The sequence below is a fragment of the Pleuronectes platessa genome, chromosome 17 (genome assembly GCF_947347685.1).
Source record: "Pleuronectes platessa chromosome 17, fPlePla1.1, whole genome shotgun sequence".
Classification (NCBI taxonomy): Eukaryota; Metazoa; Chordata; class Actinopteri; order Pleuronectiformes; family Pleuronectidae; genus Pleuronectes; species Pleuronectes platessa.
Genome location: NC_070642.1, coordinates 9,524,062 through 9,540,243, shown reverse-complemented (window position 1 = coordinate 9,540,243; position 16,182 = coordinate 9,524,062). Strand labels below are relative to the sequence as shown.

Below are 16,182 nucleotides of genomic sequence, written 5' to 3'. Positions count from 1 at the left end.
TTTGCCTTATTCACATGTTCATTGAGAGCCCCCCCATCATAATTTTCAATGAGGTTTAAAAACCAGACGATCAATTAATTAATGGAGAATATAATAAGCAAATTAAAACACAATGACAATCACCATTAATTACAGTTATAATAATAGTAATTTGTAACTGAATATAATAATAAATCTGTCAAGTCAGACACCACATCATCCCGACATCTTGGATATGTCACTGTCCATTGAGATTTAAGATGTAGTAGTAATAGTATTAGTAGTAATAATAATAATAGTATAAAAATAGTGACATACTTTCTACACTATACCATGACAGTAGGATAAGAAACCCTATGGGAAGCAACTAGTAAAATGGGGTTCAAGTTGAACTGTGGTTAAATTAATGGTGAGCATGATGGCAGTAGCGGACTAGTTTAATTTCCTACATAATTCATGTTAACTCAACTTAGATTGAACTAATATATATATAAATCAGTGCATGCTTTCTGGGTACGGACACTTTGTGATCAACTTTAACTGAATGTATTTCCTACTCTGAAATAGGTCAGATAGTTAAAGACCGTTTATAAAGGCTGACACAGAGTTCTCTCCGTCACTGACCTCCAGTAGCTGGGTCTTGTCGTACTCTCTGCGGTACTTGTAGATACACTGGCTGAGAACGGAGTACAGTCTCTCCAGCTGCTCTACGGTGTAGCCAGTGCTCTTCTTCACCACCATATCCAGTAGCACCTGCAGGGAATGACAAAAAAAGATAAAATACATCAGTAAGACACAAGTATTAACACATTCCTTACTAATTAGAGCCCACACAATATCTGATTTCCTCTACTTGATTGTCTTGGCTCCAAGGTTTAACAATAATAATACCAATAGAAATTTGGAAAAATAATAATAATGCTTTCAGTCAATTATAATGCAACTTTCATTGTGTATCAGTTTAAACTTTGTTTTAAACGACATATTGCGACCCCTCCTGACATCTCTGCGGTGGATCAAATAGCCATTTACAACAGGAGGCTACAGTCAAAGTGGGTAAGTAAAGTAATGTGGTGACACCATAGATCATCACAGAGGTTGTAAATACTACTCTGATCTCATAGTCATGTTCAATCTTCTCCTAGGCTCCACATCTCTCCATGTTTTAAGTGTGTTGTGTGTTTGTTCATTTTTCTGCATTCAACAGTAGCGTACACATTTCTCATTCGTCCACACATTCCATTCACTGCCGGTGCAGTTTCTCCACACTTCAATGCCTTTTGTGAGTAGTTGTGTTGTTTATTTTCCAATAAAACCTTCAATCGGCACTTTATCCAGACTTGTCTCCCCACTTTATGTGACAATAGTAACACTAGGATTGTGAGGATAGACGGAATTGATGACCAATGATGGCCAAAGGAATAAAATATATTAAATCTAAATTTCGTGAACATATCTGCCTTGTTTTCCCATTAATCAAAAATATTATCATTATTCAAATAGTAGTACATTTAAATTAATTTTACATTCCACACTGCTATAGTTTTGTGTCTGTATCTCTTATAAATAAAACCAACAGTGAGACGCACACACCCAGAGCTTTCTGACTGCACTGTTTGTGTTTAGGTGCCCCACTGATGCTAAAACAGAGGAGATCATAGAAAGACAGAAAAGGGAGATTTCTTAGTCCGCTAGCTTTCCACTTTTCATGGCTGTAAATAAAACCTCCGGCCAAGTGAATGTCAAGTGAATTGAGAAAGAGAAAGTGCTGCAAGCCATAAACTGCTGTTTCTATTCATTGCGCCGACCCTGGGAGAGAAAGCTTTTCTCAACAAGGGCAGCCAAACTAATAATCAAAAAATAACTTATACCTAGTATGGAGTGTGAAACAGACGGTAACTGCAATACAACAGAGATAAACTCAAATATATTTAAGAGGGACTGGATTATTTACATAACGTTTTCATGGTGTGTATTATTAACATGATATCAATACTCAATATGAAGAAACACAGCTATCATCAATAATAGAAAGATCGCAACAAAGCTATGACTAATAAGGTTCATCATGTGAATGGAGTCGTAACCAAACAACAGACAGCGCTGAATAACCAGGCACACAAGCTAAGCACTGACGTTGGTGCATGGAGATGAAGAATTTGGAGGTCCGCTGTATTCAAAAGCAATTAAGATTAGAGTGACAGCTAATTAAAGCAAATCATAATTAGAACCAAGTTTACATTTCACTGCAACTTTAATTAAAACATTCTGGACAGTCGAAATCCCTATTAATTGACCTGTGTGTGAGTGTGAGTGTGAGTGTGTGTGTCTATTTAAAAAGGGGGCTCATCGGAATGCATGGACAGAGAGCGCATGGCCACAATAATTAAAGTTACCATCACAGACTCAAGGCAAACAGAGAAACCTCAGTAGAAATTAAATGGTGTATGCGTGTGCACGTGTGAGAGGGAATAGTGACCACGTTTTAAACACATAACACCAAGGCAATGTCAAGATTAATAAGACGTGTGCGTTTGTCAAAGCCTCTCATCAGCCAACGTCTGAGAGATAATTATAGTGAGCCAAAGAAAAATTACAGAGGCAAAGAGGTTAGCATTGTATTAATCGCTATGCTCTATCTGACTGTGATTTTCTGTTTAAATGACAGAACAGTTGTCTTCATTAAGACCTCACGCTGAGCCCTCACATCAACAAAAAAAAACTTCAGTAAAAACTTAATCCCAAGACAGACTTTACTCAAGACCAGATCCTTGACTTTTAAGAGCAGTACTTCACTTTGAAAGGACGCTTTTACTTTGCAGCACACAAACGCCTCTGATGGAGTCAAGGAACGGAATTTAAAACACGGGTTGCCCTTGGGATCCACTGTTACTGTTAGCAATTCAGCTGCCTGCCCAAAGCGCTCTACATAAATATCATGGACAGGCTAATTCATCTCTTGCAATGTGACACTGTAAACATTATGAATATAGAGTGGCACCAGGTCAAACTTTCTGCTGCGGGGAATAGCTAATCAAGTCAAACATGACCCGGTTTCCAAAAGATAAAGATGAAACTTGTCTTTAAAGAGATAGTTCAACGAAAAAATGAAACTTCACTTATTATCTACTCACCACCATGCCGATGGAAGGATGGGTGAAGTGTTTAAAACATAAAACACTTTTTGAGTTTCAGGGGTAAACAGTGTTGCAGCCAAATCCAATACAAGTGATTTAAATGGTGATCGTTTTTCAAACTTGGTGTAGATCTTCGAGTTGAATATGAATGCCGGGGCTTGCAGACACTTTGATGACACCACAGGAGCCATATGGAGGCATGTTGTGTTTTTTTTCTTTTGTTTTATTATGTTTTTAAGTGTTTTTTGGACTCAAACGCTTCACCCACTGGTATAGTGGTGAGAAGATAAGTGAATTTTCATTTTTCGGTGCACCATCCCATTTATGCAAGACTACTTTGATTCCTTATTTTACAATTTTAAGACAAAAGGGACAGAAACTAAAGTTTGGGCACCTTTGGTGGTAAGTGTTAAATAACTTTTGGCCAAAATGAAAGCTTGTGAGCACTTTTTGTAGCAGCCTAGAGTCTTTAATTTAATTGTTTGGGGGATTTTCATCTATTCTTTCTTGCAAAAGACTTTCAGTGCTGTGATATTCTCGGGCCAACTTTCATGCTCTGCTTTTGAGCAATGATGTTTAGGTAAGAGGACTTTGAAGATCATGGCAAAACCTTCAGCTTTTGCCTCTTTAGGGGTTGTCCATTGTGGATTTAAAGGTATTTTGAGGATTACTATCCTGTTGTATAAACCAGTGATTTTCAACCTTTTTTGAGCCGCGGCACATTTTTTACATTTACAAAATCCTGGGGCACACCACCAACCAAAATTACACTCTATGGCCTAACACAGTACATATAATACATATAGTTAGTAATGTAGTTTCTAAGTGTATTAAAAAGCACTATTTTAAATTATTTCAGCTCTTTATTACTCTTATCTTTAATGAGCACAAATTGAATCAGATTTATGAAACAATCTTTGATTTAACTAAACTTTATTTAACGGAGACATTATAACCATTTTATCACATGATATGGTTCCTTTGGGTCTTAATGAAATGTCTGTAACATATTTTGGTCAAAATACCACAAGGATAATTTAAAACAGATTGACCTGTTTTGAGTGCCAATAGTTACTCCCGCCGTTTACCTTCGTTTATTCTTCATTGAATTTCTTCACTTTGACATTCAGAGCACTGGGCAGAAATCACATCGCGTCAACACCCACCGTGGGCCTTCGCAATGCTTTGTTTTAATTAAACAGTCGGATTTCCCTGGTCCGCACCAGTTCAGTCAGGTGCAAGGCGCCAGCCGAGACGCACCGCCGGAAGGCCCCCCCGCGCGAACAGAGGGTTCCCAGCGGGCGCCGTAGCTGAGGTGATCCGTGAGAAGGGACCGCGGGCGTCCAGAGTCGCTGCCGCCAACCGCCGTACCCGGTCCCCACCAACCGCTCCCCGCCTTCCGCACCGCCGACGGACACCGCCCACCAAAAAAACGTTGAGGCGTTCCGCACACTGAGCCTCCGGCGGCGTGGAGAGGAGGGCGACGGAGCGACTGCTTCTGCAGCCGCGGCATGTGCCCAGCGGTTTAACCACAAATACCAATGATATCTGCGAAAGTCAAGTTTATTACCGATGTGCAGATGTCGGTAAACGAGGCGAATATCTGCCGCTACCGATGTTCGGCCGATACTTTGGTGCAACACTAGATATTAGATAATTTCCCACGGCACACCTGACGCTCTCTCACGGCACACTAGTGTGCCGCGGCACACGGGTTGAAAATCACTGGTATAAACCATCCTCTTTTCATCTTCATATTTTTTACAGACTGTGCAATGTCTGCTTTCAGAACTTGCTGGTATTTACTTGAATACTTTCTTCCCCTCTATCAGTGAAATGTTCACCATGCCACTGGCTGCAACACTAGCCCAAAGCACGATCGATCCACCCCTGTGCTTGACAGGTGGAGCTCTTTTCAGGGAATTCTGCACCTTTTCCCCCAAACAAACTTTTTCTAATTGCCGACAAAAAGTTCAATCAGTGGAATTTCATCAGGCCACAGGACTTTATGAAATAAGGAGGAACCGCAGAGTGTAGTGCATGTATGAAAGCAGCTTAAGTGTTTCATCCTTACCATGGGTCACATAAAGAAACAGCAAAAACTCTGGATATTGCTGCATGATTGCTTTTATCTACCCACAACAATCTGGACAGAACAAGTACTTGGGCGACAAGGGAAACTCTTTTTTAGAGGTCCGCATTCTTGAGTTCTTCCTTGGTTAAGGATATAGGTTTCTCAGCATCCTGTTGACTATAGCCGGCTTCAAGCTTTTATAGAAAAAATAGTTATAAATGATCAGATGGTCGGAATATGGTGTCTGCATATTATGTCACATAATGTAGTATTTAATTGATAAATAATTGTTTTTGCAACCAATAACCTTAGACAGAGCTCATTTAGATGAACCAATTATTGGTTATCATATGGTATGAGTCATATCAGGATGAAGTCATTGTGAAATGGCATTATTACAACATTCAAATCGTAGAACTGCCTGATTGGAGTATATACAGCCTACACAGGGCATACATCACCCTTCCGATGCAAACCCCTACATGGAATATCAATAGGAAAGAAGAAAGCTTTTCAAATCTCTCTTGTATTGTGTCACTGAAATCAGGTTCATTTTCTGTGCTTCACCAGCCTGACCTCCAGAGGGTTCTTAGCTTTCTGAACTCAAGAGACTGGAAACATGACTTTGAGCAGATAATGCCTTTCAAATATTCACACTTTCATAACCTAATCTGGCTGTCGAGCAGGATTCACCGGTAATATGCCTATGAAATAAAAAGCTCAACCTGGCCAATCTATTAACGTTGGGTCCCTTGATGAATAAAAAGTGCATACAGAAGAAGACTCTCTAATATTCAGAATTAATGCAAAGTGATAATGTTCATCAAGGCTGCCTTCAGAAAGCAGACTCAGCTGCTCTGTTGTGGGCATATTTTATTTGTTTGCTTTATATACAGTGACTCGGGTCTAATATCAAGGGACTTCCTAGTTTCGAGCCAGCTCTGAGAACTCATAAAAAGAGGACCAAATGGAGCACATCACGGTGAGATACCAATTTTAACAATACATGCATAAAAGCTTTAATAAGCATCATTACAACCCATCTCGCATGTGTGTAATAATGTGGAATTCTCTGCGAGGCACTGCTCTTGTCTTCCTTTCATCTAACTGCTACTGCTTTCTATTTTTCATGGTTTCTATCTCTTGCTTTCAGTGCATTTCACCACTTTATAGTGCACCTTCTTTTCTTTATAGTGCATTTTCTCACATCCAGCCCATTTCAATGTTTTATAGAGCCGCGACTCACCTCTTCTTCAACCCCATTTTTTCAGAAAACGCTGCTCTGACTTTGTGTCCAATGCGTGTCTTCTCTTTTGCTTCCTCTTTGTGTGTTTCATTCCCTATTCCCTCTTTCTTTATCCCCTCAATTTATTCTCCTCTTACTGTTAGCCAGCAGATTGTGGCCATGTAGTTCCCGGCCTTTGTCAGCTTGATCAGGATGTGTGCAACAGTGTGGGCTAAATGGAGCGAGTGTGTCTTACACAAACTCAGTGATTGAGTGAGCCCACTGCACACAAAAGGGCAGTAATCCCAAGCATTAAAGAGTGCTACTGACTTGGACCATTTAACCTCACCCACTCTAAAGTCCCTGCTCCATCTTCCCCCTCTCCATCGTCACTCACATCTCTATCTATCCCCATGTTTGTTAAGACCACAGATGGAGTATGGAGATGGTCAGTGGTTAAATTCTGCCTGCGAGAGGATTTGATCATAAAGGGAGTCTTTCAGGGTGTTAACTTACAGGATTTAATGCAACACTAAAACTGGATTTATCTTTGCGTCTAAAGAATTCTGATGGGAGCATTTCAATATTTAAATTGCATTTAACAAAATCCTAATGCTATGCTAGTCCAATAAAAAAAACATTATAGAAAGGTAATTAATACTGAAAAATATAATAAAACAGAAGTGATTAATGCAACTGGATACAGGCTGGAGACTGGGCACAATAACAAGAGACATTCGTCACGCAGTGTTGCAGCGCTGCTATTTAACCCCTGACCCCTGAATTGGATGAAATGCTGATTCTCGTCACATAATCAACCCGATATAACTGCGGACCAGGCAAAGATCATAGAGAGCCTACACTTATGATGAAAGCTATATATGAACAGCTTTATCAATCTACAAGGTTAATGTGTGTTACAGAGTACATATTATATTAAGAAATTAATAAATGACACCTAACGCAGTCTGCAAGCTGTGCTAGTTGCCGACACCTGAGAATCTTGATCACTATAAAGCAATTTTCAGACATGAACTCAGTTTTTTACATATGAGGAACGCAGCAGGATATTGTCCTGGGTAGACACGTTCACAACAATAATAAAATATCAAGATCATGCAGGTGAGGGATGGCATCAGGGTAGATCATGCAGGATGAGAGACACGACATAACAATTCTATTGCGGAAATCACACGTTTTTGATAAGAGCATATAGAGACTGTCTCATTGTCTTTTCAAGATGATATCTTCTTACAGAATAGCAACTCTTCTTGATCCTGATATTGTATAATTTGTTCAACACGCCCACTCGCTGGTGGTGAATTGTTCTGATAATATCCTGCTGCATTCTCACGTGGGCTCACTCAGTTTTTAGTCTAGGAGGGCTGGCGGATAAAGTTCGGAGCATCTGACTCAGACATTTGCATACTCACAGGAATCCTCTTCAGATACTTTCAGGGCAATATCTAAAGTTGGGTCTTGTCTAAAAGCAACTTTAGTCAGGGAAAAACAAGATTTTCTATTTGTGTTATGTTAAAGAAGTCGACCCCGCAATATGCAACTAAATTACATACAAAATGTTTATTGCACTGTGAAAATATTGCAGCGTGCTAATTAAATGTGCCAAACTTTTTTCTGTGGAGCAGTGAATTTATTATTCTATTATGTACTATTCTTATTCTTTGATCACTGAGAGATGCTTCACTAGCTTTGTGCATGCGTGCATGTATGCCGCTGAATGTATATGAAAAGCCTTTCTCAGTAATGAGCGAGAGAAACGTGTTACACAGCAGCAAGGGGGGGGGCACAGGGATTTGAAGCCAAACATTCTTTGTCACAGGAGACACTGTTAAGCCCTCGATATCGGCCTCTAACAGAACAATCCAAGCCCTTCTTCCTGTTTTAACTGAAGAAAATAATTAATAATACATGATTCTAGTTTGCTCGTTACCATGTATGGCTTCCTAGGGGATAGATGCTGGCAGTGGGGCTAGTATAGCGAGATGTGGATGGTAAAATATCAAGTCATTGACAAATAATGTGGCTTACAGGGCATTTGGTCACACAGGTAATGCAATATTGATAGTGCTGCAAGGGTCAGGGACAATCATGACAAAAATATGACCATGGTCCCAGCACAGTTAAAAGAAATGCTCTACCCCTTTTCAGCTTGGTATGTAAAATCCTGCTTTGGTTGACATCTCATCTAAAATATGCAGGGCCTGGCTTTACTTCCAACATTAAAACCAGTGGAACATGCCGAGCCATTTAATAGCTTTGAATTCTGTTTAGGTCATTACAGAGGAGGAAGGATATTTGCGTCAGAACTATATTAATTTGGATGATTTAATAAATTATAAATGGTATTGCTTATGTGTTTGTGGTTTTAATAATAATTGGCATAATTAAGATGCGAAGATGGATGTAAATTAACAGCTCCATGTAGTTCAGTATTCACCTCAAGTTAATCCTAGGTCACTAAGTATATCATTGATTCAGAAATGTTCATAATCAAAATATATTTTCCAGTAAAAGCACACCTGCAGCAGAGACCCAGTCAGACCACATTGATAAAATGAATAGAGATTAAGGGCCAGTTTCCTGGACAGGCTATAAACTAAAGCAGGACTAGGCCATAACAAAGGCTGGATATCGACACAGATTTATTTGATTTTAAATTGAAGACCAGAATGGATTCACGTTGACTTGATTGTTGATGATTTAGTTACATTAGATAACCACCAATGTGGCATGAATCATTTCTCAGAAGGTGAATTTAAATTGTGAGCAACAGTGTGGTCTCCTTGCATATAAAACTGTCTAACGTGTGTATTAACATACCTCAGCTAGGAGGTGAGGGTCCGGTACATTTTAGGTACAGTAGAAACAAGGAACAGAAAACTATGGCTGTATCACCTACCCAAGTCTTTTTTACAAATGTAAAACAACAAAATAAGCACTCTCAAACAAAGAAATAAAAATGGTACAAACGAATATCCATTAAGGCGCAGCATGTACAAAATGACTACTTAAACTGCACAGTTATTGTATTGTATGATTATTAATTATTATTATGCATTTTTTTTCTCAAATAATTAACTACCACCACATTGTTTGCAGAGGTGGCCCTGCTGGTACAAACAATGTCTCCGCTGTGGAGAACGCTCTCACGTTAGGGACAGGTTTCATAAAGGGCTCGTATGACGTGACTTGCCAGCTGAAAAGCAGACGAGAGGGAACTTCGAGACGTGGCTTGTTTACTTTCAGTGTGTGTTTGAACCCAGAGTTCTCAACAACAGAGAACGGTCACATGTCCGCTGCTATAAATACACTTATGACACGGTCTGAATTATTTGCAATCGGCAGCTTTAATGCTGCGGGGGAGCTGGTTTTTTTTCTAATTAATGTTAGTGTTATTCCCAATGTTAGTGGGACATCACTCTAGTGATGCCGTTTCAAATAAGTTGGAATGTTCAATGTGCTACCAGCTACATGTCCGATGGCATTTGTGCAATGTCTGCAAACAGCTTTTGTACGGCCCACTTGTCTTTGTCCGCCCAACATTATCGTAACTGTGAAACTGAAGATTTCTGACATAGCAGACTTGAGGGAGGGTCTTCATTCTCTAATAATAATAAGTAGTAATAGTAATAATAAGTTACGCATGAAGACACGCTGCATAAGTTCGGTACACGTGCGTACTGAACCGAAAGGCCAGTCCCAACAATTTTCCCTAGCGTGTATTTCAGTCATAAAACTTAGAATCAGGGATTTATTTTCCTTGGCAAATTCAAAACTAAAATATGATGCATCTTAATTTTTATAGCCAACACAAGACACATTGAGTTCAAGTGACAGATGCTTTAACTAAGTACACACATACACTCAAATTATCACTGCGAGCAGAGAGAGGACAGAAAGTGGAAGTTTGCTCACCAATTCATATAGTGAATATACAGCTGTTAGCTAGTGTTGATTCTCAAGCAGGGAGAGACTGAAAAGAATCCAAACACTGTACACTCGATTCCTTGGCTCCTCCACAAACCTATGAAGGAATATTTACTTATATTGTATTTTCCCAATCATATAAAAGGTCTTTAAGTTTCTATGAAGTATTAGACCATGCTGCTCCATACATGTCACATTGAAGTCAATCAAAATTAGGGTTGCACCTATCGATTTTTTATTTTTAAATCAAAGTAAAATTCAGGTAACTTTCTGGAAGGATATCAACACTGTTTAAATTCAAGATTAGCAGTTTATCAAAAAAGGCAGATAAGTGCTTAATTTTTTAACAAAAGCAATAAAAAGATGTAGTTGAAGTTCCCCCCCCCCCCCCCCGATTTCTTATTTTTCTTTTTATATTTATTTTAATTTATAACAACATATCACATGTAGAAACGGTTTAATAATCGAATAACAGTCTGGTTCTATATAGAGCTGCTTCTGGGACAATTGGTGACCTATGCTTGTGGGCGATTTTTTCCATGCTTTGACTGAGTGCAGCCACCTTCCTTATGACGCGTTCCCCCAGCCCTAATCAAAATAAGTCCATTATGTATCTTTGGCATAGCTGTTAAGATGCATTTGCCCAATTCTCCATCAGCAGTTACCATGGTAACCAAAATTACGGTACAGACACTAGAGATAGGACAGCCAGAGTTCCCAGAACACACTTCAACAGCCAAGATTGACAGCCAGCACCTTAAAGTCTCATTGTCTTTTCTGCAAATGGCCTCCAAGTACTGCAATAAAGTGAGTCTGTGTTATGTGAGGATATTCAGAATTGAGTGGCATTAAACAGCATTACCTTGTATTGCTCATCTCTCTTCAAGCATCTATAAAATGCTTCCACTTCAGACATCTAGGTCTCCAGACACATCTTACAGCAGCTCACAGGATTTCCAACACAATACTAAAACCAAGAGCTCAGACCAGTGCGCAGGGTCTTTTTTTTGTATGTCCGTCCCTCTCGTAGATGGCATCAGCTGTGACCGTTAATCATTCTGAGTGCCAAGACTACACTGTGCAGGTCTGGCCCGAGTGCAACTGCTCAGGTCACAGTTCATGAGACGATCAGGACTCCAGGTGTCTCATATAGGTTGCTAACTTTTTTAGTTAGTAGTAGTACATCATGCAGCTCTGACAGAGCCAGTTTCAACAACTTACCACTACATACTCTGACCTTTGCAGATAGACATGAGAAAATGTGCACAAACAAAGACACATACCAGGATTTTAAGAGTCAATGAATATCTGTGTTGTTTTTGTTTGTTTTCGGTACTAATCATAATTATACTAGTCAATTCTAGTTAGATAGGTGTCCAAGATAATGAGTGAATTTTCATTTCTGGGTGAACTATTGAGATAAATTATCACCAACTACTTTAATACCTCCATGCCTCTGAGATAAGACAAGCTGCATCTTTTTAAGAACAAATGTCATATGGTAGTGAAAATCCAACGGATTCAACTTTGACCTCTTGGGTAAAGCCTTATGTTGTATTAATTCAAAATACAATAGAATAAAGCTTAGTGATGTAGACTGACTAAAATGCAATAATAAATTTATTGTTTAAGACGTGTGAAAAAACACAAAAAGAAATTACTTAAAAATATAAAAAAGAAATGCATTGAAAATCATTAAAAATGTAAAAATAAAAACTGAAATCAGGCAACTAAAATGTGAAGGAGAATCCCCTTGTCTGGTTCTGACGTATGAGCAGCCCTGTTTTTCTGGTTTAAACAAGGTGAAATGTCACAGACGCATTCTCTTGAATGAGCGTCACAGTGCCGCAACCACAGACACTTTCATTTTCTCTTTCATGGAACTTCCCTATACCACGCCTAATGGACACAATGACACCTCCAGATTTATCAATGAAGGTTATGAATCCACACAGAGACAATGATGCAATTCCAATACAATTATAAGAGCCATGTAGAAATATTCTTCTTAGCCTTTAAAATCACCAAATAATGTAACAATAGTGTGTATAGATATATATAAAATATCGTATATATGCTTTTTTCTTCTATTCAATACATTTCATGGTAATACTATATGGGAACATTTTAAATATGTATACAGGGTGAGCTGTGATTTTTCTTTTTTTATTATTGAATAAAGTTTGCATCAGTTTTCATAGTTTAAAAATAAAATATTTGACGTTACGCCCGTAAAGGATGTTGAGGTTTTACTTTGAACTGTCTAACATATGAAAGCCACACGGTTTCCCAGACAGTTTATGTCAGGAAAATGAAAGATGTGTGTCCTGCTATAAATGAGGCTCTGCAGGTCAGCTCCAACACAATCACCAGGAGACACCTGAATCTGCTCTATACAAAGTCAACATCTACCTGGTTTTTAAAGATGCTTAACAGGATCTTCCTCGTTTGCCTTTGCCTCTGTCTCTACAGTGCAGGCTCAGCGATGAGCTGCAGATGGATGGATAATAAATTCAAACAGTACAGCGAGAACTCTTTGAATCTACTAGATATGATGGTGAGTGAACTTGTTTGCATCATGTTTTAAAGTCATTTAAATATCTGAATGAGATAACTCATGATATGTCTGATGCAGGTTCATAATTCCACCAACACCATTGAACTGACTGTGGCCTTCCCTGAAGATCTGTACAGCCAGGCGTCAAAAGCCTCAGTGAGTAAAATAAATACCTGCAGTGAATAAGAAACATATTTGATTTGCTATTCTTAAACATGAGGAATGGTTTTCAGAGAAAAGTGTGTATAGTAATATTTCCTATCATTATCATCAGTTTTGGAAACTTATTTTTTGTCTTCCTCTGATTTATCTTCTTCCTTTGAATCTTCTTTTTCTTCCCCTTCTGATTTCTTTGTTTCATCTGGTTTTTCATTCCTACAGGCTGAGGACAAACTTGGATTTACAGTTAAGGTTCTGAAGGGGGTGGCTAACCTGTTTGAGAAGGATTACAGCTCTGCATCATGGGAGGAGAAACGAGTGGATGACTTTCTCAATATTGTGACCCAGCAGGCTGACGGCCTTCACTCCTGTGTACGTGTCAGGGTGGCTGAACACAGACTCACTCATTTTGTTTAGATGTACTTATTTGTGTTGCTCCAAGTCCTGTTGACTGAAGTGATCAGCGGCTCAATGGTGACACTAATGGAGATTTTTTTATCTCATCGAAGCTTATTTTCTTTTAATCATTTAGATGGTGGGCCACAGCCACAAGAAGAACAACAAGAAGCTGCACAGGTATTTCGAGAGACTGTCAAACCAAGTCCTGAAACAAATGGTAAGTCTACCAACCCACCCAGTTACCTACCTACCTTCTGCCTTATCCTTCCCATCTACCTACAGCATCTATCTACCCATCTATCTATCTATCTATCTAATGAAAACATTCTTGTGTGTAGGACTACAGTGCTGAATCCTGGGAGCTGATCAGGAAGGAAATCAAAACACATCTTATGAGATCAGACCTGCTGATTTCATCTCTACTCAACATCAACTAGAACCTCTCCATCAGATTAATTAATTTCATTTATTTATTTATTTATTTATTTATTCATTAATTTATTATTTATAGAGAGCTTTGTCTATTTATTAATTGATTGAATGTTTGTTTTCCCATTCAGGAAATTGCAATATACATTTCCTACATGTCATATCCAATAAAAACATGTATTCTCCCACCAAATAGAAAAGTGATTGTTTTTATTCCACTTGCATCAACAAAGACGATACAGATTTCTTCATGTATTACTAATATACATTACTCAATATAGAGTTCACTTATTCAGTAAAGACCATGCAGTGTAAAAATATGAAGGTTGTTCAAATTAGAAACAAGAGGGTCCCGTCTGTTATTTTATTTCTCCTTTATTTCTCTTGACTTGGTTATGTGTGTTTTTTTTTTTTTTTGTTAACTTTGCATTTGTGGAAAGAAAATGACAATAGGGAGAAAAAGTTGGACACCAAAAATCCTCTATCAAAATTTTTTTTACAATAATTACTACACACATTATTACATCCATAATGATCCCTTGATAATACATCAGTATTAGGGGTTAGGGGCTCTAAGGGCTATAGTTGTATATGTGTGGCAACATGTTGAAGCAGTTGCTAATATTTTAGTGTCTAAATTGTCTAAAGGTTTATTAGCACTGATTATGCATTTTAAATATTAAACTGGAACAGGAGCTTATAGTTCATTTGACTTGCATCCCTATTAATTGAGGATATTAAACACAGTCAGTCAAGTTAAAGTTCAGGATCACATCAATTTTTTCACTGGTCTTTAAAGGCTCCGACATAAGTTGAAAAGGCAGATCGAATCTCTGAGAAGGTAAAAATTAAACATTACTATATGAAATTAAAAGGGGATCAAATTAATATTCTGTTACCTATAATAAAATGGGGATTTATCTGGGATTGAACCTTTCTGGAAACATTTTGTATAAGGATTACAGAGAACATAGTGTCATTAGTAACTGCAACAGAGGGAAGTGTGCCACATACTGACTTAACTACCTTATCAATCTTAACCATTCTGGTGTTATCCAGCAATGGCAAATTATAGAAGTAATTGTTCGACATTATACCCAGCTCTGCTATCATGATATTATGTAAGTGTGTTTTTTGTAAAATAGCTCGAGACAATGATACTCTATATATTATAGAATAAATCCATCCCTGTCTGACAATAATTATCCTCCAATAGGACAATGTGGCACAGTCTCATCTCTCACTATTTGCCACTAATCTTATGAAGACATTGAGGCTGATCCATGGTGTTTTTTCCCCCCTTGATAAAATAGTGCTATGGTTACAGTTTCCAACAACCCAATAGGGAAGTGTGGAGGAACTCATAAAATATGAAAGAAATACCTTCAGAGGATGAGCTTGTAGGCGGCTGTAGATAAGTACGAGATCAAGGTGACAATAATGAATAATGAGAGATGTAAAAAAAAAAAAAAAAAATGAAGCTACCTTTACTCGTCTAAATTAATTTTACTGAATTTTTCCAATTTGACAGGGGAAAAAAGTTTTGGAGGATAGAGCATTAATTTAATATTGTATAAGTTCAAGACAGCAGAGATCCAATATCACCAAGTAATAATAGGAGAGAAATTCTAGCCCTGACTTGAAACAAATAATCACAAGCACACCTGCAAAGTTACCCGAAACAGAGATAACGCATTTAAAATAAATGTGATAGAGGCAAAAAATCCAATAAAGGAAAAGTTTAAGAGAAGTTCAAGGGTTTGAAGAGGATTGGCTATTGACCAGGTATGGTTAAACACAGAGTAACCCTCAAGGGCAATAAAGGTTAATCAATGCAATGTCCTTTACATGCGTAGAGCAACTAGTGTATGTGTTATGGAGACTGTTAAACACTGAGATCCGGTGACCAGGCACTAAACATTTCAGACCACATAACAATTGCATCATGACAATAAGTTGTCTGCTTAAAACTCTACAGTAAAAATTCTCTCAAGGGATTTTTGAGCAGTCAAGTAATGGGGCTTTTAATCTATTAACATGATCTTCATTTTAAATTATCGACAGTTTTAATCGATATTTGAAAGCAAATGTAAGACACTCAAACTTGTCAGAATGATATGTGTTTGCTGATATTTCCTACTTGTTATGTTTTTATTTCACCCTGACATATATTCTCACCTTGGCTGTTAACTAACAAATGTAATAGCAAAATCATTCAAATTAAAACTCTGTACTCGCATTCAAATATGTGCTTAGATTTCCTGAGCTCCAGTCT

At 38.1% G+C, this 16,182-nt stretch overlaps 2 protein-coding genes across 4 annotated transcripts in view; one reads left to right on the top strand and one right to left on the bottom strand.

Moving 5' to 3' along the window:
- Positions 1-16,182, bottom strand: part of atad2b (ATPase family AAA domain containing 2B) — a 77,505-nt gene that overhangs the window by 10,087 nt on the left and 51,236 nt on the right. For all 3 annotated transcript variants that reach the window (XR_008342177.1, XM_053445100.1, XM_053445101.1), the window contains one exon: positions 604-732. Coding sequence is in view for 2 of the 3 variants with exons in the window: in XM_053445100.1 (XP_053301075.1) it covers positions 604-732 (129 nt within the window). In the remaining variant the exon portion in view is untranslated. The remainder of the gene's footprint in view (positions 1-603; positions 733-16,182) is intronic.
- On the top strand, positions 12,789-13,915 carry LOC128460073 (interferon a3-like). Its single transcript, XM_053445104.1, has 5 exons — positions 12,789-12,920; positions 12,999-13,076; positions 13,302-13,451; positions 13,612-13,695; positions 13,817-13,915. Exons 1-5 carry the CDS (start codon positions 12,789-12,791, stop codon positions 13,913-13,915), a joined length of 543 nt encoding a protein of 180 aa, XP_053301079.1.